At 41.3% G+C, this 22,856-nt stretch overlaps 1 protein-coding gene across 50 annotated transcripts in view; it reads left to right on the top strand.

Moving 5' to 3' along the window:
* The window catches only part of CHD1L (chromodomain helicase DNA binding protein 1 like), a 177,338-nt gene that overhangs the window by 112,337 nt on the left and 42,145 nt on the right, over nt 1-22,856 (top strand). For 21 of the 50 annotated variants that reach the window (XR_014844273.1, XR_014844274.1, XR_014844278.1 and 18 more), the window contains 4 exons: nt 18,969-19,081; nt 19,567-19,673; nt 20,386-20,500; nt 21,086-21,117. Coding sequence is in view for 24 of the 50 variants with exons in the window: in XM_085023169.1 (XP_084879295.1) it covers nt 19,058-19,081; nt 19,567-19,673; nt 20,386-20,500; nt 21,086-21,117 (278 nt within the window). In the remaining 26 variants the exon portion in view is untranslated. Of the gene's footprint in view, nt 1-1,001; nt 1,202-11,613; nt 11,763-16,823; nt 17,660-18,459; nt 19,082-19,566; nt 19,674-20,385; nt 20,501-21,085; nt 21,286-21,450; nt 21,501-22,856 lie in introns of those variants that run through there. The other 29 variants (XR_014844283.1, XR_014844282.1, XR_014844285.1 and 26 more) reach the window with 11 other exon arrangements.

The raw sequence follows: 22,856 nt of genomic DNA, 5'->3' as shown, positions 1-22,856 counted from the left end.
GGGGAACTGTCCATTCTTAGTCAACTAATAGTTTTTTATTATGAATAAGTTTTGAATTTTATAAAAGGTTTTTCCTGTATGTTTTAAGATGATCACATTGTTTAAATTATATTAAATGATTTTCATTATTTATTTATTTGTTTGGTTTTCTTTTTTGGCCACCCCAAGGCATATGGAGTTCCTGGGCCAGGGATCAGATCCGTGCTACAGTTGCATCCCAGTTGGCTGAAGATGGAACCCGCGTCCTGGCACTGCAGAGACTTTGCAGATCCTATTGTTCCACAGTGGGAACGGAATGATTTTTTATTTTTGTTATTTTACTTTTATTTTAAAAAATTTTTAATCGTTATTTCCCCAATACAATTTATTTTTGAATTATAGTTTTGTCTGAATGTATACCCAAGAGTGGGATTGCTGGGTCATATGGTAGTTCTATGTATAGATTTCTAAGGTACCTTCATACTGTTCTCCATAGTGGCTGTACCAGTTTACATTCCCACCAACAATGCAGAAGGGTTCCCTTTTCTTCACACCCCCTCCAGCATTTGCTATTTGTGGACTTATTGATGTTGGCCATTCTGACTGGTGTGAGGTGGTATCTCATAGTAGTTTTGATTTGCATTTCTCTAATAATCAGGGATGTTGAGCATTTTTTCATGTGCTTGTTGGCCATCTGTTTATCTTCTTTGGAGAAATGTCTCTTCAGGTCTTTTGCCTATTTTTCAGTTAGGTTGTTGGCTTTTTTGCTGTTGAGTTGTGTAAATTGCTTGCATATTTTAGAGGTTAAACCCTTGTCAGTTGCATCATTTGAAATTATTTTCTACCATTCGGTAAGTTGTCTTTTTGTTTTCTTTTTGGTTTCCATTGCTGTGCAAGCTTGTCAGTTTGATTAGGTCCCTTTAGTTTATTTTTGCTTTTATTTCTGTTGCTTTGGGAGACTGACCTGAGAAAACATTTGTAAGATTGATCTCAGAGAATGTTTTGCCGATGTTCTCTTCCAGGAGTTTGATGGTGTCTTGTGTTGTGCCGTTAAAGAACAGAGACCACTCAGAGACCACTCCAACAGAGAAAAAACAAATTAGGAGTCCTTATTACTGGCTATTGCCACACACTGCCTTTTAAAAGCAGCTTGAGTATGAAGCCCCAAACAAAGAAACGGACTGCGTTTACAAAGGCAAACTTACATCCAGGTGGGGAGGAGGTATGCATGCATAAGCAGGGGTACAGAAGCAAAGTGGCGCTTAAATTACTTTAAACCTTATCTAGTAATAAGGTTTAGGTTAAACAGTAATGATTTAGTGTAAGGGCTGTATTTCCTGACTTCAAGCAGGCAGCTTATGCCAGCGCCAAAGAGGTAATCAGACGAGTAACCACGTAGCAACTGCAGTTCTCCTTATCAGCTAACTTTGTTCTCTAAGGAGGTTGGTGGCGGGCTGGAGGCTTAAGTGCCCAGTTGATTACATTACACCAGTGCTGAGGAATGTTAACAAGGCTCAGGCTTGGGTCCTTCATTCTCCACCCATGCCTCCAAGGGAGATGTTAACAAGGCCCAGGCTTATGTCCTTCAGTCTTACATTTAAGTCTTTAACCATTTTGAGTTTATTTTTTATGCATGGTGTGAGGGTGTGTTTTAGTTTCATTATTTGCATGCAGCTGTCCAGGTTTCCCAGCAATACTTGCTGAAAAGACTGTCTTTTTCCCATTTTATGTTCTTGCCTCCCTTGTCAAAATTAATTGACCATAGATGTCTGGGTTTATTTCTGGGTCCTATATTCTGTTCCATTAGTCTGTATGTTTGTTTTGGTACCAGTATCACACTGTCTTGGTGACTGTGGCTTTGTAATAGTGCCTGAAGTCTGGGAAAGTTATGCCTCCTGCTTGGTTTTTGTTTCTCAGAATCGCTTTGGCAATTCTGGGTCTTTTTTGGTTCCATATAAATTTTTGGATTGTTTGGAACTGAATGATTTTTTTAAATGTTAAGCCAACGATGTCTTTCTGGAATAAACTCACAAGACCATGGTGTGTATAGTTCTCACATAACACTGTACTTGATTTGTTAATATTTCATTTGGAATTTTTTTCATCTATATTCTTATGAAATATTACTCTGATTTTTTTTTCTTGTAATACTCGTGATGAGTTTTGGTATCAAGGTTATGCTGGCTTCTTTGAAAGATTTTGGGTAGAATTATTCATCTTTTCCCTTAAAAGTTTGGTAGCATTTACCAAGGTAGCCATCTGGATCTGGTGTTTTTGTTGTTGGAATGTTATAAATTATGGATTTAATTTCATTAAAAGAAGTTCATGCTGTGGTGCAAAGGGATCGGCAGGAGCACTGGGAGGCAGATTCTGATCCATGGCCTGGCACAGTGGATTAAGGATCTGGCATTGCCTCAGCTGTGGCTTAGGTGGCAACTGTGGCTGAGATCTGATTCCTGGCCTAGGAACTCCGCATACCTCCGGGCATGCAAAAAAAAAAAAAAAAAAAAAAAAAAAAAAAAAAAAAAAAAAAAGCTACAGAACAATTCAAAATTTCTGTAAATGGTTTGCGTGTGTTTTTAAAAAGTTACCCATTTCATCTAAGTTAAATTTATTGCTATAAAGTTATCCATGTATCCTTATATTTTTTAGTGTGTATAGCATCTATAATGACGTTGCCTCCGTCATTCTTTTTTTTTTTTTTTTTTTTTTTTTTTAAATAATTTCAGGGCCGCACCCACAGTATATGGAGGTTCCCAGGCTAGGGGTCTAATCGGAGCTGTAGCCCCTGGCCTACACCATAGCCACAGCAATGCAGGATCTGAGCCACATCTGTGACCTACACCACAGCAGACCTACACCACAGCAGACTTACCAGCAATGCCAGATCCCCAATCCACTGAGTGAGGCCAGGGATTGAACCTGTGTCCTCATGGATGCTAGTCAGATTCGTTTCTGCCACATTGGGAACTCCTGTCATTCTTGATATTAGGTAATTTGTTTTCTGTCTCACTTTTACTTGATCAATTCTGCCAATTTTATTAATCTTTTAAAAGAGCTGCCTTTACTGACTTATTCTGTTTTATGTCTGTTTTCTATTTCATTAATTTCTGATTTTATTTCTTTCTACCTCTTTTTTTGTAGCTTGTTGAGATACTTAATTCATCAGATTTCCTTCTAAGAACTACTATAGCTGCATCTAAGAACAGTGATGACACCAAATGCTGGAAAGGCTATGGTGCAACAGATAAACTTGTGCATTGCTGGTGGGAATGCAAAATGGTACAGCCATTTTGGAAGACAGTTTGCAGGTTTCTTAGAAACTATGCATACTCTTACCACACATCCAGCAGTTGTGAGTCTTGATATTTACCCAAAGGAATTAAAAACATGCATCCACACAGAAACCTGCACTCAGGCTTCTAGACGCTCCCAGCTAACTGAGGTGTAATTGGCAAATCAAATTTTATATATTTAAAGTATAAATGATGATAATGTCTACATTTGATGATTGGCTATACTTATATACTGTGAAATGATAACCACAATCGAGTTAACACATTTATTACCTCCTAGAGAGGTAGATGAGTATTGAGAATGTGTGTGTGGTGAGAATGCTTAACATTTACTACCTCAGCAAATTTCCAGTATCCAATACAGTATTATTCCCTATAGTCACTATTTTGTACATTCGACCCTCAATACTTACTCATATTATGGCTGAAATTTTATGCCCTTTGACCAACAAAACATTTCCTAAGAAATACTGGTAAATAAAATAAATAAAAAGTGGTATGTAAGAACTATTTGAAGAAAACAAGCCTGACTGAAAGACATAAAATAAAACTTGAATAAATATCTTATTCCCAGATAGGAAATCTTAGTATTATAAAAATTGTTTCCCAGTCTCCCAACATTAATTGGTAATGTTGAGGCAAGCCAATAAAATTTTTTTTCTGTTCTTTTTAGGACTACACCTGTGGCATATGGAAGTTCTTAGGCTAGGGGTCCATCAGACCTTAGCTGCAGGCCTATACCACAACCATAGGAACACCAGATCCAAGCTGCAGCTGTGGCCTGTGCTTCAGCTTGTGGCAATGTCAGATCCTTGACCCGCTGAGCAAGGCCAGAGTTTGAACCTATATCTCTATGGATACTAGTTGGGTTCTTAACCTACTGAGCTACAATGGGAATTCCCTAAAATTTTTAGTTGAATTTTTAATGGACCTTGATGAACTGATTCTGCATTTAATATTGACTACTGGAAAAGAAAATGTGTGAAAAAATTAAAAGGAAAACAAAAATTGAAATATTCAGAACAAACTGTAACTTTATAGTGATTCAAATAGTGTAATATTGTTGTGTTAAAAGATAGCCTGTATATACTAATGGAATTTCATTTGCATTTCAAATCATTAGAAGAAAGAATAAGTTATTATGCATTAGGTTCAAGTATTAGCTGGCATTAATAGTGAAAATTTTTTTTTTTCATGAGAGTTTATACTGATGGCATACTGTATTAAAGTTGGCTATTAAAAATTGTGATTGCATGGTTCAAGGAAGCTATTAGATAAAAATTAAGCCATTTAATGTAAAATCTACCATATCCTTAGTGACAAATACATGAAAATAATAAGCACAGTAAAAATAAATACAATTATGCAGCACAATTTTCTAGAAAATAATTCCCACTCAAATCTGAATACTCAATTTAACTCCCTTCTCCAGTTTAGCAACCACTCTCACTGTTGTTTGTTCTTTTTTTTTTTTATTTTCCCACTGTACAGCAAGGGGGTCAGGTTATCCTTACATGTATACATTACCATTACAGTTTTTCCCCCACCCTTTCTTCTGTTGCAACATGAGTATCTAGACATAGTTCTCAATGCTATTCAGCAGGATCTCCTTGTAATAGTGAAAATTTTTAAATAACTTCATACATGTTCATCAAGATTGGAAAGGACTCTATTATGAGACACAGACCACAGACATGTATGTATGTATGTATGTATGCACAAACACACACATATATGAATTTAAGTATATTTTTTAAAATGTATACTGACCTAAAGAGATCACAAAAGATTTTTAAACAGCACAGTCCCTATTCGGTTCCTATATCTCTCATGGCAAAGTGTAGGAACAACCTAAGCAAGCACAAACACTTAGTTTTAATTCATGTCCTAGAGTACATCACATCCACTTGCATTCCACTGACCAAGAAAATCATAGGAGCTCTGCCTGCAGGAGGCACTTAAGTCATATAGCTAAGGGTGTGTATGTACAATCATCTTATAGATGAGAAAGTGAATAGTTGGGAATAGTTATACAATCTAACAAAGCTGGCTGTCCATGACCCCAGGACCCCAGCATCGAGTAGATATCCCACACTCTGTGTATGTGTGTGTGTTTCCTGTTTACTTTCAGACCCTGTATCTGTGAGTCACACACAAGAGAAAACACTATGGAACTTTTGCATTTGGATTCCTTTGAGCAAATGAGGTTACAGTGGGACCTCAACAGTGAGAGATACTTCCTAATTTCTTGCGTCTCCACTGGTAAGATGTAGATACTTGAGTGTTCACCAGACTCATTCCCAGCTTAAGGTTTTTTGTCCATCACTATACTCTGGACATTCAAATTGGTGTAGTTCCGTGTAAAAAATATATTTCCTTTAACTTTCACAACATCATTATAGGATAGCTATTTTATCCCCATTATAAATTGTTGTGTATCACAGGGCCTCCAGAAGCACTCTCATTTTTAAAACTCTTTGATTAGGAAGATTAATTGTACATGCCAATTTAGAGCAATTTGTGGGGACAGAGGTGGGAGAACTCCCTTGCTTCAAAGTTGTTACAGAGCCTCAAGAATACAGTTATTTATGTAACAGTTATTTATTTTTCAAACCTAAGACCCAGCTTTGTGGGGTTAGGCCATGAGATGGCTTTGGGCTTTTATCAACCATAGCAGGGAATGAGTTCTTAGGATTGTAGTGCCTGGTAGCAAGTTCACATTGCTTAAAGTTCTCTCAATGTAGACTGAGTCATGAGAAACATTTGGCTTCATGATTTTATTATTCTTTCTGTGGGAATAGGTCACAGAAGTTAAATTCCAGAGTTGGGATATTCAAAAGGTCTTTGGGATTTAGCTAGGTTGATTGCAGAAACAATATTCTATCAGGTGGAGAACAGAAAGAGTGGAATGATATGTGACTAATTTGATGGCAAGGCATGACAGAGAAAAGGCACTTAAAAAAGGAAAAGATGAGTTCCTGGGTGGCCGAGGATCCAGCATTGTCACTGCTGTGGTTCATTGTTGCTCCTGTCCCTGGGTTGATCCCTGGTCTGTGAACTTCACATGCCTCAGGCTTGGCAAAACATAAAACGAAAAAATCAAACAAACAAAAAGGGAAAACAAACAATGTCCTGACAGTCCTGTCAACAAAAATCTGTGGGCAAATTTTAGTGCACAATGGCAAGTTTACAATCTCTGGACTTTTTCTTCAAAGATATACTTGATAATATCCCAGTGTTGTGCCCTTAGCTTTGCTATTAAAGCCTAGTAGTAATTTTCTGAAGTGACTGGGCAAGAATCTTGTAAAGCAGTCTTATTTGCTGGTATACTAAAATGTGAACTGTCTTTAATTTATTTCCCCCCAGCCTTCTGGGTTTTAAATTTGTTATGTGTTATTTGAGACCAAAGACATAATTACATCAAAAATCAAAATGCAAATTTTCCATTCTTGGAAGAAAGAAAACCCAGTCTCTTTCATCCTAGTACAGTGATTTTTCTCTCCTAGAGCCCTGACCGAATCCTAACCTGTGCCCCAAGGCTTAAGTCCATGCCCTCAAAAAGAGATCTGTTCAAATTTTCACCCACAGTCAACATTTTAACCAAGTTCCATAGCTGGCTCACTAGATGCTGCCAGGTGGTGTCCTACTCTTCCCCAACACAGCATCCTGCTCTTCCCCAACACAGCACACAATGGACAGCAAGTACAACTTGTTCACTAACCTGTGCTTGGTCAAACTTGGTATGCTGGCCTATGCAAAGGCCCATTCCTGGAATGATTTGGTTACCATTAATCTTACTGGGCTGCTGTTGTCATACAGTGTACCTTCTCTGTGGAGTAAGAAACCAGAGAGTGAACATAAACACCATGATTATATAACATGAGCAGTGAGTGAAAAGGCAGTTGGGGTTATACTTTATTCCAGCAGTTAATGCTGACCTGATGTATTAGAACTCATTGGACAAGTTGCTTAAACTTTCTGTGCTTTAATTTGCTCATGCGTGAAATAACCTCTCTGTAGCTCAAGGTTATGACCATCATAGGTCCTGGAATTTAGAATTGTTCTACAGGTACCCCATTCAAACACTCAACAATGCTTATTATGTGCCAGGCACTGTTCAAGGTAGAGTTGAATTTTCAACATGTCTAAAAGTGAAGTCATTATCTTCCCTCCCTAAAACCAGTTTTTATCATCTATGTTCTCTGTTTCAGTGGTAGCATCAACATCCACTCCGTTACCCAAGGCAGAATCCCCTGGGAATCAATCTCAATGCTTCTCGATCCCTCAGCCCAATGGCCAGGCAATGGCCAGGTCCTCGCCAGTGTGTCCTCCCCAGTTTAAAAAATCTCTTATTCCCTTGCTAGCCCTGCTTCAGTGTCTCTGCCCTTGTGCTCTCTCTGCCTTGAATACGCTCCTTCCTGATTTCACACAGTTGGCTTCTCCTCACTCAGATCTTAGCTCAAAAGTCATCTTGTTGGTGACATGCTCTTCAACGCATCCTATCCAGAGCTGCTCCCCAGCCCCGATCTTAAGGTCAGGACCCTGTTTTGCTATCTGATTAGCACTAACACTGCCTGGTGACTTATTTGTATCCCCTCCATACTGTCTGTTTTCATCACAGAATCTAAGCTCTGCAAATGCCAGGACATTTTTCTGTCTTGTTCACCTCCATTCTAGACACTGGAGATGCGGCCAGTACAATCCGTCTTTACTTTACTCATGCAGCAAAAATCCAGCCTGGTACAATCCAATTCTCTAACTGCTCCTCGCTTGCACCCACCTGGTCTCATGACCATAAACCTCAAGTGTCCCTGACATGTATTTGGCCATGTTACCCTATTTCTCCAGTCAGTTCCCTCTCCCACTTCCCCAGACAACTGTTTCACACTTTTTCCTCCTCAGACTTCTAAGCCCCCTCCTCCCTTGGCAAGCTCATCTGATGACCTTGTTTCTCATTTCACTTAAACAGCAGAAGCAGAGGAGATCTGCCACATGCTCTTGGCACCATGTCTGTGCACGCGCTGTGCATCTGTGTTCCAGCACATGAACTGTCCGTGTTCCCGCTCTAGGCCACACCTCTACTCTTGCCCTGGGTCCCACCTCCCACATCATTCCTGCAGCATCAGCTTTTCTCCCCACTGGATCATTCCCAGCAGCTTTGCCTATGCCCCAATCTCCCCCATCTGAAAACAGAACAACCCTCCCCATGACCCCATTTCTCCTTTCAGTTATTGATCCCAGTATTCTGCTGCCTTTTACAGCAAAACTCTCTGAAAGAGGTGTGAGACATTTGTCTCCACTTTGTTTCCTCTTACTCCCTTTTAAAAACCCACTTCAATATATGGACATTGTTCTTGTCAGTGACCACCACATGGCCCAATCCAGTGGTTATTCCTCTATTCTTTTTTTTTTTTTTTTTGTCTTTTTGCCATTTCTTGGGCCGCTCCCGCGGCATATGGAGGTTCCCAGGCTAGGGGTCTAATCGGAGCTGTAGCTGCCAGCCTATGCCAGAGCCACAGCAACTCAGGATCCAAGCCGCGTCTGCAACCTACACCACAGCTCACGGAAACGCCGGATCCTTAACCCACTGAGCAAGGGCAGGGACCGAACCCGCAACCTCATGGTTCCTAGTCGGATTCGTTAACCACTGCGCCACGACGGGAACTCCTTATTCCTCTATTCTATCTTTAGTGCACATCTTAGCTGCATTGGATACAATCACTTCTTCCTGAAACTCCTCTTCATTTGGCTCAGGGACAGTATGGTCTTAGTTCTCATACTGTCTCTCAGCCTGCTCTGCTTCTGCTGGTTCCTCCTCATCTTCTTGACTTCTAAATATTAGTTGTCCAAGGCTGAGTCGCTTTTATAGTTTCAATCATCTCTTAGGGGGACCCATCTAGTGCCAAGATTTCTGGCCTCTCTAAAATGATGTCTTCCACATTTATATGTTCAGTTCCAATGTTCCCCCTGAACTCCAGATTAATCTCTCTGCTTATCTGTTCAAAATATGTACTTGAATATTTAGTAACTGTTTCATGCAACTCTGTCCAAAAATGAAGTCTTCATGTTCCCCAAACCTCCTCATTCTCAGTCTTCTCCTCTCCAAAAATGGAAACTCCATTCTACCATTCCTCTACTTCTCTCAGATACTTAATCAGTGTATTTTATAGGCTCTACCTTTTCAATGTATCAGTGTATCTAGTATTTGACCACTGTTCTCCACCCCACTGCCAGCTTGCTGGCCCAGCAACTATCACCTTTTGCCCAGCTTCCTGCAGGAGTCTCTAAACTGGTTCCCCTGCTTCCACTCTCCCCTCTTCTACAGACTTTCCAAACAGCATTCAGAGTAATAATCCAGGCATTATCTCACTAGCTGCCTCAAAGCCTCTCAGTTACCTTTCTTAGCTGTATTTTAGATATCAGATTCCGCATTCCACCAGAACACTTAGCCTATAGCTAGTACCCTATCTCTGGTATTACACAAAAGCAAATGTTCTTCACATTAAAAGTAGTAAACACTCTTTTGTTTGAGCTGCAGGTGGTTGATGTTGTTGCCTTAGTGGCTAAGTCTATCCACAGAACCTAGAAGGGAAGAAATAAATCAAACACAGAGACCAGAATGTAAAAACCACTCAGGAGCAGCCACATAGGACAGAGGTTCCTCTAGAGAAGTCAGCAAAGGATACAAATCTATCTGAAAGTTTGGAGAAACCAGCCAAGTAGCAAATAAATGTAGCGCCATTAAGCAGTTGTTTCTCTTTAACTTTAACATGGGTCACCGCCTGATTTTTATGTGCTTATTGCCTGTCTCCTCCTTTTAAAAATAAGCTTAATTTAAAATATAAACTTAGCGGCATTCCCTTCGTGGCTTAGCAGAAATGAATCTATCATCCATGAAGATGCAGGTTCCATCCCTGGCCTTGCTTAGTGGGTTAAGGATCCAGCATTGCCATGATCTGTGTGTTGTTCATAGATGTGGCTCCGATCCCACATTGCCGTGACTGTGGCGTAGGCCAGCGGCTATAGGTCTGATTAGACCCCTAGCTTGGGAACCTCAATATGCTGTGGGTGCGGCCCTATAAAGGCAAATAAATAAATGAATAAATAAATATAAACTTAGTATAATTTACTTAAATGTTCTATGATACTACCCTCTTACCTCCAGTGCCAAGAGAATGCTTGACCTGTAGTAGTAGATGTTCATTCGTTATTAGCAGAATGACTTAAGACAAATTTAGCTTCACAGATAGTGCTTTGTTTGCATTTCTATAAATAAGCCAACCTGAAGGCACCTCTTTGGTAATTTCCTCCCCTGTTTTAGACGGTGAAGATGGGAGGGAGTGCAACTTTAACCTGTGTTTACTGAAGATGGAAGCACCAGGATTAACTTTATTATTTTTGGCTGCATCTGTGGCATGCGGAAGTTGTCAGGGCAGGTACTCCACTGGCACTGCAGCTGCACCTGTGCCACAGCTGAGGCAACACTGGATTCTTAATCAGCTAGACGCAAGGGAACTTCTGGGAATTATATTCTTATGGTCTTATCCAGCAAATAATATAGTTCCTATTCCAGCTTTGTCAACTACCATTCCAAGCCACAGTTTACTCATCTGTAATGTGGGGACAATTATGGTACCTATTTAAGGGTTATAGTGAGGGTTAAATGAGAAAATAAATACATGTAAAGCTCTGAAGGCAGCAACTCTAACTACATCAATAAATATAAGCTATTTGGTTATTACCATAATATTTGTATTAGTGATACACTACTACATCATAAATCCACTCATTTTGATGTTCAGTCATGGTAACCCCCAATATAACACATCGTTTCAATTTGCCCCCCATAATCACTTGAGAAATCCACTGTGGTAATGACACTTTCATGATTTTTACCAATTTATTACCATTCAGAGGTTTCTAACCCTGGCCTACAGACAACAGGGAGTAAGTAAGAAGATTTCAGGGCCCAAACCAATTTATTACTGTGTAAACTGTTTTATAATTGAATGCTACAACCCCAGACCCCAGCAGAGTGGCTGGCACGGGACAATCAATGTTGATTAAATAATCAGCGAACGAGGAGCACATGCCAGGCATTTCAGGTCATCATCCTCCAGAGCGGGCAATAAGCACAACCAGAAGCAGATGAGTGAGAATGAGCGGCCCCACGTGCACAGGGCTGCAAGCTGCAAGCAATTCTCTGCCGCAGCAGAGTACGTCAGAGCACCCACCCACAGCGTCCAAAACTCAGCTTAGGCGCGCCCTCTGGTGGCCGCGGCGCCCTTGGTCCGGCCTCGAGCGTCGGGAAGGAAGCGCGCCAGGCGGCGCGGGGTGGGGCTTCGCCGGGCGGGATGGAGCGCGCGGAAGCCGGGACCTCCGCGGGCAACATGCCCCGCTTCCTGCTGGCCCTTCAGAGCCAGAGCCGAACTGAGGCGGAGCGGGCGCGGGTGCAGGAACAGGACCTCCGGCGGTGGGGCCTGACAGGTCAGTGGCCGTGGGCGAGCTTCCACCCGGGTCGGCCGACTCACCTCTCCCGGGCTGGGGAGCCGGCGTCAGGAACAATCCGGCGGTGCCCCGGTTGAACGGTCCTGTGGGTTTTTAACCTGCGGACCCCAGGGCATTCCCTCCCCGCTCCTGCGATGGGCCAGGGCGGAGAGGAACCCCGCCTGGGACCAGGTGGCCGTTTCTCCGTGTGCTCAGCACGGAGGAACGGGCTTCATGGCGGGTAAGCTTGGCCGCCCGCGGGCCTGGCCCCCGGCACACGGGCTCTGAGAAAGGGGGCGACTTGGTGAGGCCCCTGTCCCAAAGGTAAGAGCTTCCTCTCTGAAGAAGCGGAGGACGTCCTGGCTGTGGGTTTAAAGTTTGTGTTTCCGTGGTTTGGAGGCTGGCTTGGGGGCCGGGGGTTAATTGGTTGCTTGTGTAAAGCTATCAGACCTGGTCTCCAAGCTTCAGTTTCTTCTTGGATGACTTTGCGCGCGTAGTTCTTTGATAATTCTCCACTTGTTGATTCTCCCTCTCTGCTATAATTTGGAATATGCAGCGAAGCAAAGACTCCGCCCATTACTGGATGTAACCGTCTATTTTATTTATACTTGTCCTTCCCTGGAGTCTTTGAAGCGCTCCCCTGAGGTCTGCAGGCCGGGAGGCGGACCGCATCTCTGAATGGAAAGACCCAGATCCTTTCTCCGTATTTCCTGGCCTGCGCTGGCCTCGCCCCTAACCTCTACCATCCTTGTTTTCTTTATTTGTAAAGTGGGGAACACAGTGCAGTACCTTAATTGTCTTGATCTTTGATCAATAATAATGAGTGGGGTAGTCGTTAACTCATTGTTTATTGAATGCTGCTGAAAGCCATGTATTAGGTGTTAAGTTCAGAGATAAGGATGCAAAAGTAGGTGGGCCATAGAGTTTTTAGATTGGGCCTGTGAATGCTTTCAGATAGATAAACAAGTATTTGTTGAACTCATACTGTGTGCTAAATAACAAGGAAGCATGAGATTTTGTTATGAAAGAAGCAAAAGGTGCGGTTCTATATCCAAGTCAGAAGAGGGTTGGAAACAGATGATCGGATAGGATACAGAAATGGAAGAGAAGGACCTCTCCCTTCTTGAGTCTCTATAAGAATGTACCTCGGAGTTCCCGTTGTGGCTCATCGTGTTAAGAATCCGAGTAGTATTCCAGACAGAGGATGAGGGTTTGATTCCTGGCCCTGCTCAGTGGGTCATAGGACCTGGTGTTGCCGTGAGCTGCGGTGTAGGCCAGCAGTTGCAGCTCTGTTTCAGCCACTAGCTGGGGAACATCCATATGCTCTAGGTGTGACCCTAAAAAGAATTTCTGTGTCTGTAAGGAGTGTGTATCCAACTTAAATAAGAATTTTGGGGGGGCTGATGCTTACATGTTTGGTGTAAAGGGTATATGTTTATAAAAGACAAAGGTTATATATGATGATATAAGTATATTTTTGTTTCATTGGATGTGTTTTTGGATATGATACTTTGAGAGCATGTGTGAGAGAAGGCTGGAATTGAATGTGCACATTGATATTAGATTGTAGATAGTACACCTGGAGAAATGTACCTATGGATGGGTGCTGTTTTAGTGAAATTGAGAAGATAGGTAAGTGGTTGCAAGTTTGGGTGAATTAGAATTGAGTGAATGAAGAAGTAAATAGACAAATGTGGAAGCTTGGTGGTGGAATGGATAAATAGGTAGTGGAGAGAAAGAAAAGTAGGTATACTTCGAGGAATAACTATTTAACGTTATAACTTGACATTCCTATTTGTATTTGCCAGAATAAATTAATATTCTGAGAAACGATTCTTTGTGAGTTGGTTAAAAATGCTTACTGATTTTTTTCCCCCTTCTGATTGACAAGTAGTACATATTCTCTGTAAAAGGCTTGGGTAATATTCCATGCATGAAGAAAAAAACAGTAATGTACACAATCCTATTACTGTTAACATTTTATTATCTATCCTGACAGTCTTTGGTCTGTGCATGCATATGTATTATAAGTAATTTTTTATTTTCTTTTTTTTCCAGGGTGGGGTAGGGACTGAGGGAGAAGTGCAAAAATGGGGTTTCATGTTCATGCTTTTTTGGAAATCATAATTTTTTCTCTTATCATTTAGTCTTCAATATCATGCTTACTAGGTACAGAGTATTTCAGTTTATGGATATGCTATATATTTTAGTCAGCCTCTGTACTTAGGTATTTAGGTTTGTTTTTTGCTGTTTTAAGTAATACTAATAAATTTCTTTGTAACCAAATATTTATTATTGCTATGAATTTTTAACAATTGAGATATAGTTCACATATAATATTATATTAGTTTCAGGTGTATAACCTAATGATTGATACTTGTACATATTGTGTAATGATCTTCACAAGAAGTCTGGTTACAAAATTTTGTTTCCTTTTGTTGAGAACTTAGCAACTTTCACATATGCAATACAGTATTTTTATAGCTATGATTTTTTAATTCCTCGAAGGCAGCATTTTTGGAGCAAGAGTATATAGAATTTGGCTCATTTTTCCACACTGTCACCAACACTGATATTTTCAAATTTGCGAAGTTAAAAATGCTGTTTTATTGTTTAATGTTAATGGTTTACTAGTATTGATGACACTTAGATATTTGTCTTTCTTTTGTTTCTTGTCTATTTATGCTTGCTGCCCATTATTTAATTGTGGTGTTTGCCTTCTGCTTTGTAGGGTCTTTCTTACATTGAAAATAGTAAATATTTGTCACATATCGGGAATATATTTTCTAGTTTGTAATTTGCCTTTTTGTGTCTGTGTGTGTGTATTTCAGTGGTAAAATTTAAGAATTCTTTGCAGTCACATCTTTCGGCCTTTTACTATATGATTTTTGCTTTTAGTGTTCTGCTTAGAAGGAGATTTACTACTATAAATTTATAATTATTGGGCTAATATTTTTTTCTAATACAATTATGATTTATTTTATATTAAAATTTTTATCTCTCTAGAAATGTACTAGGAAGGAACTTGACTTTATTTTTTTCCCTCAAATATGGAACAAATTATCCATTTTTGGAAATTTCTTTCTTTTTTTTTGCCTTTTAACCTTTTAAGGCTGCACCCGAGGCATATGGAGGTTCCCAGCCTAGGGCTCTAATCAGAGCTATTGCTGCTGGCCTATACCACAGCCACAGCAGTGCCAGATCCAAGCCTTGTCAGCGACCTACACCACAGTTCACGGCAATGCTGGATCATTTAACCCACCGAGTGAGGCCAGGGATCAAACCTGCAACCTCATGGTTCCTAGTCATATTCGTTTCCACTGCATCATGACGGGAACTCTGGAAATTTCTGACTTCAGTGTTTTCTTCTGCAGTTATTTTCTCCAGTGATTCAGAAACTTTGTAGAGGTCTTCCTCCTCTTAATAGTGTCAGAGATACATTCTGTTCATCCAGTGAACTTCAGAAACCCAAAATACATTGGCTCATAAAGGTGTGTTAGGAATGCTTTGTTTCAGGGAAATGCAGACCTGTTATTTCTCATTGTTTTTGCCTGCTTTTTCATGTTAAAAACCTCTCACCACCTGAGAGGTGGGCATGAGAATTCAAACAACTCTACAATGGATATTGCCATGGGCACCCTCAAATTTATTTCTTCCCCAACCTCCAAGCATGCCTTACCACTGCCTAGAGGCTAGAAAGCCAAAGACTACATTTCCCAGAGTCCCCTGGAGTTCTCTTGTACATATGACTTGCTTTTGCCAGGCAGAAGCGAGATTTGAAAGAGGAAAGAGGGGGAGAGGCCATAGTCTGGGAGGGATTTGAGTTTTTCTCCGTTGCTCTTGACCAGGACTCCTAACCTCTGGAGTTCGGTGGGATACTGAACATCCATTTTGCTGGCATGGATTGCAGCTGAGGCCATAGGGTCCTGGAGATAGACAGTTGGGGCAATGACTTCTTGATTTTTTTTTTCCCCTGTAGATAACATATTATTTTTCTCTGGCTGCCTTCAAGATATTTTCTTTATCTTTAGTTTTTAGAAACAATTGTCTGTCTTGGTGTATATTTCTATTTGGGTTTATTCTTTTATTCTGTTTGAAGTTTATTCAGCTTCTTGACTCCATAGGTCTCTTGCCAAATGTAGAAAGATTTCAGCCATTCTTTCTTTGAGTAGTTTTTATTTTTATTTTTAGCTCTGTCCTGTTTGTCATCTCTCTCTGGGATGCCAGTGAATGAATATAGATCTTTTGTTGTAGACTTGTAATTCCCTGAGGCTCTGTTCATTTGTTTCAGTCTGTTTTTTCTCTCTTGTTCAGGTCGAGTAATTTCTATGGTTCTTTCTTCACTGAAATTCACTGAATTCACTGATTCTTTCCTCTCTTCCCTCCATTTTGCTGTCAAATCCATCCTCTGAGCTTTTTACTTTGGTTATTTATATTTTTCTCTATCTTTTTTTTTCTTTGTTGACACTTTCTGTTTCTTTACTGAGGCTTTCCATTTTTTTCACTTGTTTGAAGTATGCTCACACTTGCTTGTTGAAGCATTTTTATCATTGCTGCTTTAAAATCTGTCAGATAATTCTAACATCTCTGTCATCTAGGTTTTGGTGTCTGTGGATTGTCTTTTTTCATTGTTTGAAACCGTCTGGCTCTTGGTATAATGAGTGATTTTTTTACTGAGGCCTGTGCGTTTTTATCCTATGTTTTAAGACTCCAGATAGTATTTAAACCTTCTGTTCAGCACTCTGTTTCCTGCTGCCCTGGCAGGGGAAGGGGACTTGCTACCTTTTCTAACAAGTGGAGATTAGGAGTCAGGCTTCCCCTTCTCAGCTTCTGTTGACACCTGGGGATGGGGAGGGGGTTCCTGCTTACCTCTGGGGGAAGATGTGTGTACTGGCTTCCTGCTTGGTCCCCACTGACACTGTGGTGGGGTGGTCTCATTACCTCTGGGCAGTGATAAAAACCCTGTCTCCAGGAGTTCCCATCGTTGGCTCAGTGGTTAACGAATCCGACTAGAAACCATGAGGTTGTGGGTTCAATCCGCGACCTTGCTCAGCAGGTTAAGGATCCGGCATTGCTGTGAGCTGTGGTGTAGGTTGCAGACTCGGCTTGGATCCCGAGTTTACTGTGGCTCTGGCGTAGGCCGGCGGCTACAGCTCCCATTCGACCCCTAGCCTGGGAACCTCCATATGCTGTGGGAGCAGCCCAAGAAATGGCAAAAAAGACAAAACAAAAACAAACAAAAAAACAATCCTGTCTCCATTAGACCTCCTTTGACACGCCCCATTTCTGGGAATGGCTGGGAGGAGGCACATATAATCTAGTAAGGCTGGAAGTCCAGACTCCCTCTATGGTCTCCAAGACACAGCAGCGGAAGAAGTGGAGTGGCAGGGGCCTCATTACTCGTGAGTGGGGTTGAAAATCCTGGCTCCTCCTTAGCTTTCTCTGATACCTTGCCAGGGGGAGTGTTGGGGTACTTAGTTACAGCCTCTTGAGAGTGGAGGCTTGAGCTCCCACTTGGTCTTTGCCGATATGGTGGTGGGAGAGGCACTTTTTTCCCCTATGATGTTTGGCTTAAGTAGAGTGGGTTTTGTCTAAAAATTTTAGGCTGTCCCTTTCCTTTGGTCAGTGGAACCCAGCGAGCTCATCGCCTTGTTGTTCTCTGGGTCCCAAGGTTACTAACCAGTGTGCCTTCTTTGCTCCACATTTTCAGAGTCATCTACGTTCAATTTCTTTGTAGCATTCAGCTGTTTTCTTTTTTTCTTCTTTTTAGGGCCACATTTGTAGCATATGGAAGTTCCCAGGCTAGGGGTTGAATTCAAGCTGCAGCCACCAGCCTATGCCATAGCCACTGCAACACCAGATCCATGCTGCATCTGTGACCTGTGCCTCAGCTTGCAGCAATGCTGGATCCTTTAAACCACTGAGTGAGGCCAGGGATTGAACCTGTACCCTCATAGATAGTAGTCGGGTTTTTAACCCACTGAGCCACAGCAGATTAAGGCAAAAGAGCCCTAATCTTTTTAATGTTCTACAATTATCTATCAACTAGTTTCTTTTTAAAGGTCTTGGATTCGAACCAGAAAGATTCAGTTTTGTTAATAGTTATTTTTTAAAAATTTTATTATATTTGATTTACAATGTTCTGTCAATTTTTGCTATACAGCAAAGTGATCAGTTATACATTTATATACATTCTTTTTTTTCACATTATCCTCCATCATATTCCATTACAAGTGATTAGATGTAGTTCCCTGTGCTATAATAGTTCTTGTATAAAGTATGTTTGGGATCTTCCTTCTCCCCAAACATAGCTATTCTCTGAAATTGGGGGTTTTTTTCTCAAGGAGAGAGAAAAGAGAGGCAGTAGAAGCTCCATATGAGTTTCAGACATTTTCTGCTATTTCCTGTGCACTGTTAAATACTGCCTGTGGAACATTGTTTCAATTCTTAAAGGCACTGCTTCTCTACTGAAGCATGATGTAAACTAGTCCTATCCTGATTTTTTCCTTTAGCTTGGTGGCACATTTATGTTTTTGTTTGTTTGTTTGTTTTTTGTTTTCTTTTTAGGGCCGCACCTGTGGCATATGGAAGTTCCCAGGCTGGGGTAGAATGGGGTAGAATCGGAGCTGCAGCTGCCAGTCTGCACCACAGCCACAGCAACTCGGGATCTGCGCAGCATCTGCGATTTACACCACAGCTCATGGCAATGCTGGATCCTTAACCTCCTGAGCGAGGCCAAGGATCAAACCCAAATCCTCATGGATACTAGTCAGATTCTTTACCTCTATGCCACAGTGGGAATTCCTTGATGGTATATTTAAATGGTTGCATTTAAGGAAGCAGACACATAATGTTATGTTGCATCAGTAATACCTCATTTCCTAGAATGGACACTAGCATGAGACTCAGGCAGTATAGAGGCCAAATCCCAGGCTGACTTCTCATCTGTCAAGTGGCTCTCAAACCACCGACAGGCTGTCTAAAGCAGGCTTTGAATACAGTGATGTCTGTGTCTGCTCAAAAGTAGTTTGGAAGTCAGCAAGTGTTTGCATATCTGTACCTTCTCAGCAGAGGATATGGCTAGCAAGGTGTGGGGGTATGGGAGTTTAGGCTGCATTTTTAAGTTAATGTCTTGAATATAGCCTGTGTGTGTGTGCTGAAATGTCTGCGCTTCGGACTGGACTTGCCGTTTCTTTTGATTTCTAGGGATTCATCTACGCCCTTATCAGCTGGAGGGAGTCAACTGGCTGGCCCAGTGTTTCCATTATCAGAATGGCTGCATCCTGGGAGATGAGATGGGCCTGGGTAAGACCTGCCAGGTATGTTGCTGTGGACTGACTACAGTTTACCTCCACTGAAATAGCTCCTTACAACTCAATACCGTCTTTGACTGCCAGCCTCTGGTGTATAGTTTTATAGTAGGAGGAAAATGCCTGAACCTTTGTTAAGAGATCATGACCTTGGACTTGACTTTTCTAGTCATGGGGATGGTTTTGTACTGTGTCACTACCTTTATTTTATCTACCCTTGATACATAGAATTACAGTGAATGGACAGGATTTTTCTCTATGTAAAAGCAAGTATAGTTGTTCCAGGACTCAAACGGACTGCAGAGTCAACTGCATGACTCTCTTAATGTGTGGAAGATTGTGCATTATTTTTTTTGTAAAGCAGGTCTTCTTACAGTGAGTGTTTGTATTCTTTTTGATGCTATTATAAGTGTTCTCTACAAAGTTGTGGAACCTTGGTGGTTGTTTCTCATGTGGAAATGTTATCAAAACTGCCTTCTTTGTCTGTGTTCCAGACTATTGCTGTCTTCATTTACTTGGCAGGGAGATTAAATGATGAAGGACCATTTTTGATTCTTTGTCCCTTGTCTGTCTTGAGCAACTGGAAAGAAGAGATGGAGAGGTACAGAGCAGACGTGGTTGAAATTGTATTTTTTATATTAATTTTTTGGGGGGTGGGGTGCTATGTGGAATAGATAAAACAACATATTGTCCTAAACAGTGAGATTGTTTCTTCTAGAAAACTCTGACGGTGAGGCAGTGTAGACAGACTGAGAGTCTGGTGGGGAGAGGGTCCGTTGATGTTATTGTTACTACTTGGCAACTTGAAGGTCACTACTCACTTAAGGTCGATTTTGCTGAAGTAAAGGAGAAGCCATCTTTTTCATAATGACATAGTGACATTTCGTAGGAAGGAACCAATGTGGAAAAATAGTTTTGTTTTATTTTTCTGCACCCATGGCATGTGGATTTCCTGGCCCAGGGTTTGAACCTGTGCCACAGCGATGACCCAGGCCACAGCAGTGACAGTGCCACATCCTTAACTGCTAGGCCTCCAGGGAACTCTGAAAAAACAATTTTCTTTATAGAGTTAACACAAGGCCCTTTTAGATGTCCATCCAACCCTTCTCCCTCTTCCCACGAGGACCTGCCCTTAGGTTTACCCATTACTGTAGATGCGATGCCAGGGTCCCAGGACTTGTTCTGGCTACAGGGCATCCTGAGGTCTGCGCATCTGTAACCCTTCCATGAAATGTAATTTTCCAGACTCTGTGTTTGTGCTCCCCTTTTCCATGACTCTGTTTGTGTTCATCTTCCTCTTTGCTTGGATTCAGGTGTGCTCCAGGTCTTTGCTGTGTGACATATGCGGGTGACAAGGAGGAGAGAGCCCACCTACAGCAAGACCTAAAGCAGGAGTCAGGTTTTCATGTGCTGCTAACTACCTACGAGGTATCTGTTTGTTTCTCTGTAGCCAGAACTCTTAACCTTGGACCACAGAAGCTGCCGAATCCATTGGAATTACATTCAGTATCTTTTTTTGAAGGCTCATATTATGGGAAGAAAGTCTTCTTTCATTAGATGCTCACAGAGGGGCTGTGAGCAAAGGAAGCAAGAGACCATTATGCTCCAAGTTAGTTAGTCTCCCTTTCTTTCCTGGCAGTTCAAGGGGGATTGTGTCCCAGGGAGGTGGCACTTGAACTTCATCTTGACCAGTGAGTAGAAGGAGGCAGGCAAGCAGGGAAAAGGGTTTTGTGGGCTGAGGCATCATCTCTGTTACTGGAGGATGGGAAAGGAGGACACTCAGTTCCAGCTGAGACTGTCTGGGCTCCTGCAAGCGAGACCTTCTGCTCATTCATGCTTCCCTTTGTTTGTCTGTAAGATGGTGCCCCGAGAAGTTATGCTCAGAACTTTTTTTACTTAGTGAATGAATAAACTTAACTAAATCCTGTAGTTTAGGGGAATTGATTTTTAAAAATAGTTCATTAATATCAGTTATACATCAGCCTTTATAATGTGTCTTCCTTAATTTTTCAGATTTGCTTGAAAGATGCATCATTTCTAAAGTCGTGAGTATGTTGTCTGCTTCAGAAATTGTGTTGCATGTGCCATGAAAATCATGTGTTTCCTTCACATTTTACTTCTTCGCTTTTTTTCCTGGTGTGTCGTCCATGAGTCTCCCTTCAGGTGTGCGCTGTGGCGGGTGTCTTAGAGTCCAACCCTCCCTCATTCGCTGTGTATCCTTGAGTTAGTTACTTCACCTCCGTGAACCTCAGCTTCTTCATCTGTACAATGGGGATAATTAATTTTACCTTGAATTGGTGTTGGGAGGATTAAGTGAAATTAGGTGTATGTGGTGGGTGGTTAATAGATAACTTGATTCTTTACATTGCAACTTGCAGAGACCCCTTTCAGGACTGCTGTGTGGAGATTTAAAACTACAGTGCAGGAGGTGAATGACTTGAGGTTTTTTTTATACCTTATCCTAAAGTAGCGATCAGTGCTATAAAATTAACTTTTCAGAAAGGTTTTTTAAATTATACTTCTTTCCAGTTAATTACCTTTCAGGCCTCATGAAGTAACTCTTTATACCACCTGGAAATAGGGATGACCTGTAACAGTATGTGGTTACAGTTACCCTATAAATTAAACAAGAGCTAGATGTTAGATAAATAAGGAGGTATATTGACAGAGTTTCATTCTCTTTAGCATGCGTAGTTATGGTTAAGTCGGGTTTGGATTTTTAATATTTGGAAAGTTTTGTTTTCAAAGTGCTTTATCAGCAGAATAAATATTATTTCTTGTCGAGGTTCTTTTGTGTTGCATTTTAATTTTCATCTTATTTTGAAACTCTAAAAGCTCAGTTATAGATCTCATAACTTCCATCCAGTATTTTGTTTCGTTTAAGTTTCATTTAAGTAAGCATATTACCTTATTTTTCCTGACATGTTTTCCCTCTCACTTTTTTTTTTTTTTTAAATGGCTGCACCTGCAGCATATAGAAGTTCCTGGGCCAGTGTTGAATCTGAGCCACAACTGTAACCTACACTGCAGCTGTGGCAATGCCAGATCCTTTAACCCACTGCACTTGGGCAGGGTCCAAACCTGCACCTCTTGCAGCAATCTGAGCCGCTACAGTCGGGTTCTTAACCCACTGTGCCATAGCGGGAACTCCTCACTCACTTCTTTTTTATTATTAATATCCAACATGTTTATTGACCATCTATCCTCTGGAAAGATACTCTTCTGGGAGTTATCAGCAATACCAGGAAAGTAAACCATCGTGTGATCCTAAGAGGATGTAGATTCTGGTGGAGGAATAAGTAGTATGGATATCCATAATACACACGATGTTTGGGAAGTTTCAAAAGACAAGCGCATTGGGACATTGATGTTATTGGGTACTTTCCATAAATTACCCTATCTAATCTTCATGAAAACCCTAATAAGTGGATATTATTACACATTTTATAGCTGAGGAAGGTAAGAGAATAGATGACCCACCTGAGGGCACATTTCCTAGTAAATGGCAAAGCAGACATCCAAGCCCACCACTCAGTGCTGAGGAGCTTTTTCTTTCTTTTTTTTTGTTTTTTTGTTTTTTTGCCTTTTCTAGGGCCGCTCCTGTGGCACATGGAGGTTCCCAGGCTAGGGGTCTAATCGGAGCTGTAGCCGCTGGCCTATGCCACAGCCACAGCAATGCGGGATCCCAGCTGCGTCTGCAGCCTACACCATAGCTCACGGCAATGCCGGATCCTTAACCCACTGAGCAGGGCCAGGGATGGAACCCACAACATCACGGTTCCTA

The sequence above is a fragment of the Sus scrofa genome, chromosome 4, assembly GCF_054392235.1.
Source record: "Sus scrofa isolate SSC_HxYL_T2T_F1_AM1 chromosome 4, Sscrofa_HxYL_maternal_Yorkshire_Landrace_v2.0, whole genome shotgun sequence".
Lineage (NCBI taxonomy): Eukaryota > Metazoa > Chordata > Mammalia > Artiodactyla > Suidae > Sus > Sus scrofa.
The sequence above is the reverse complement of the archived record's forward strand: the minus strand, read 5'-3'. Positions and strand labels throughout refer to the sequence as shown.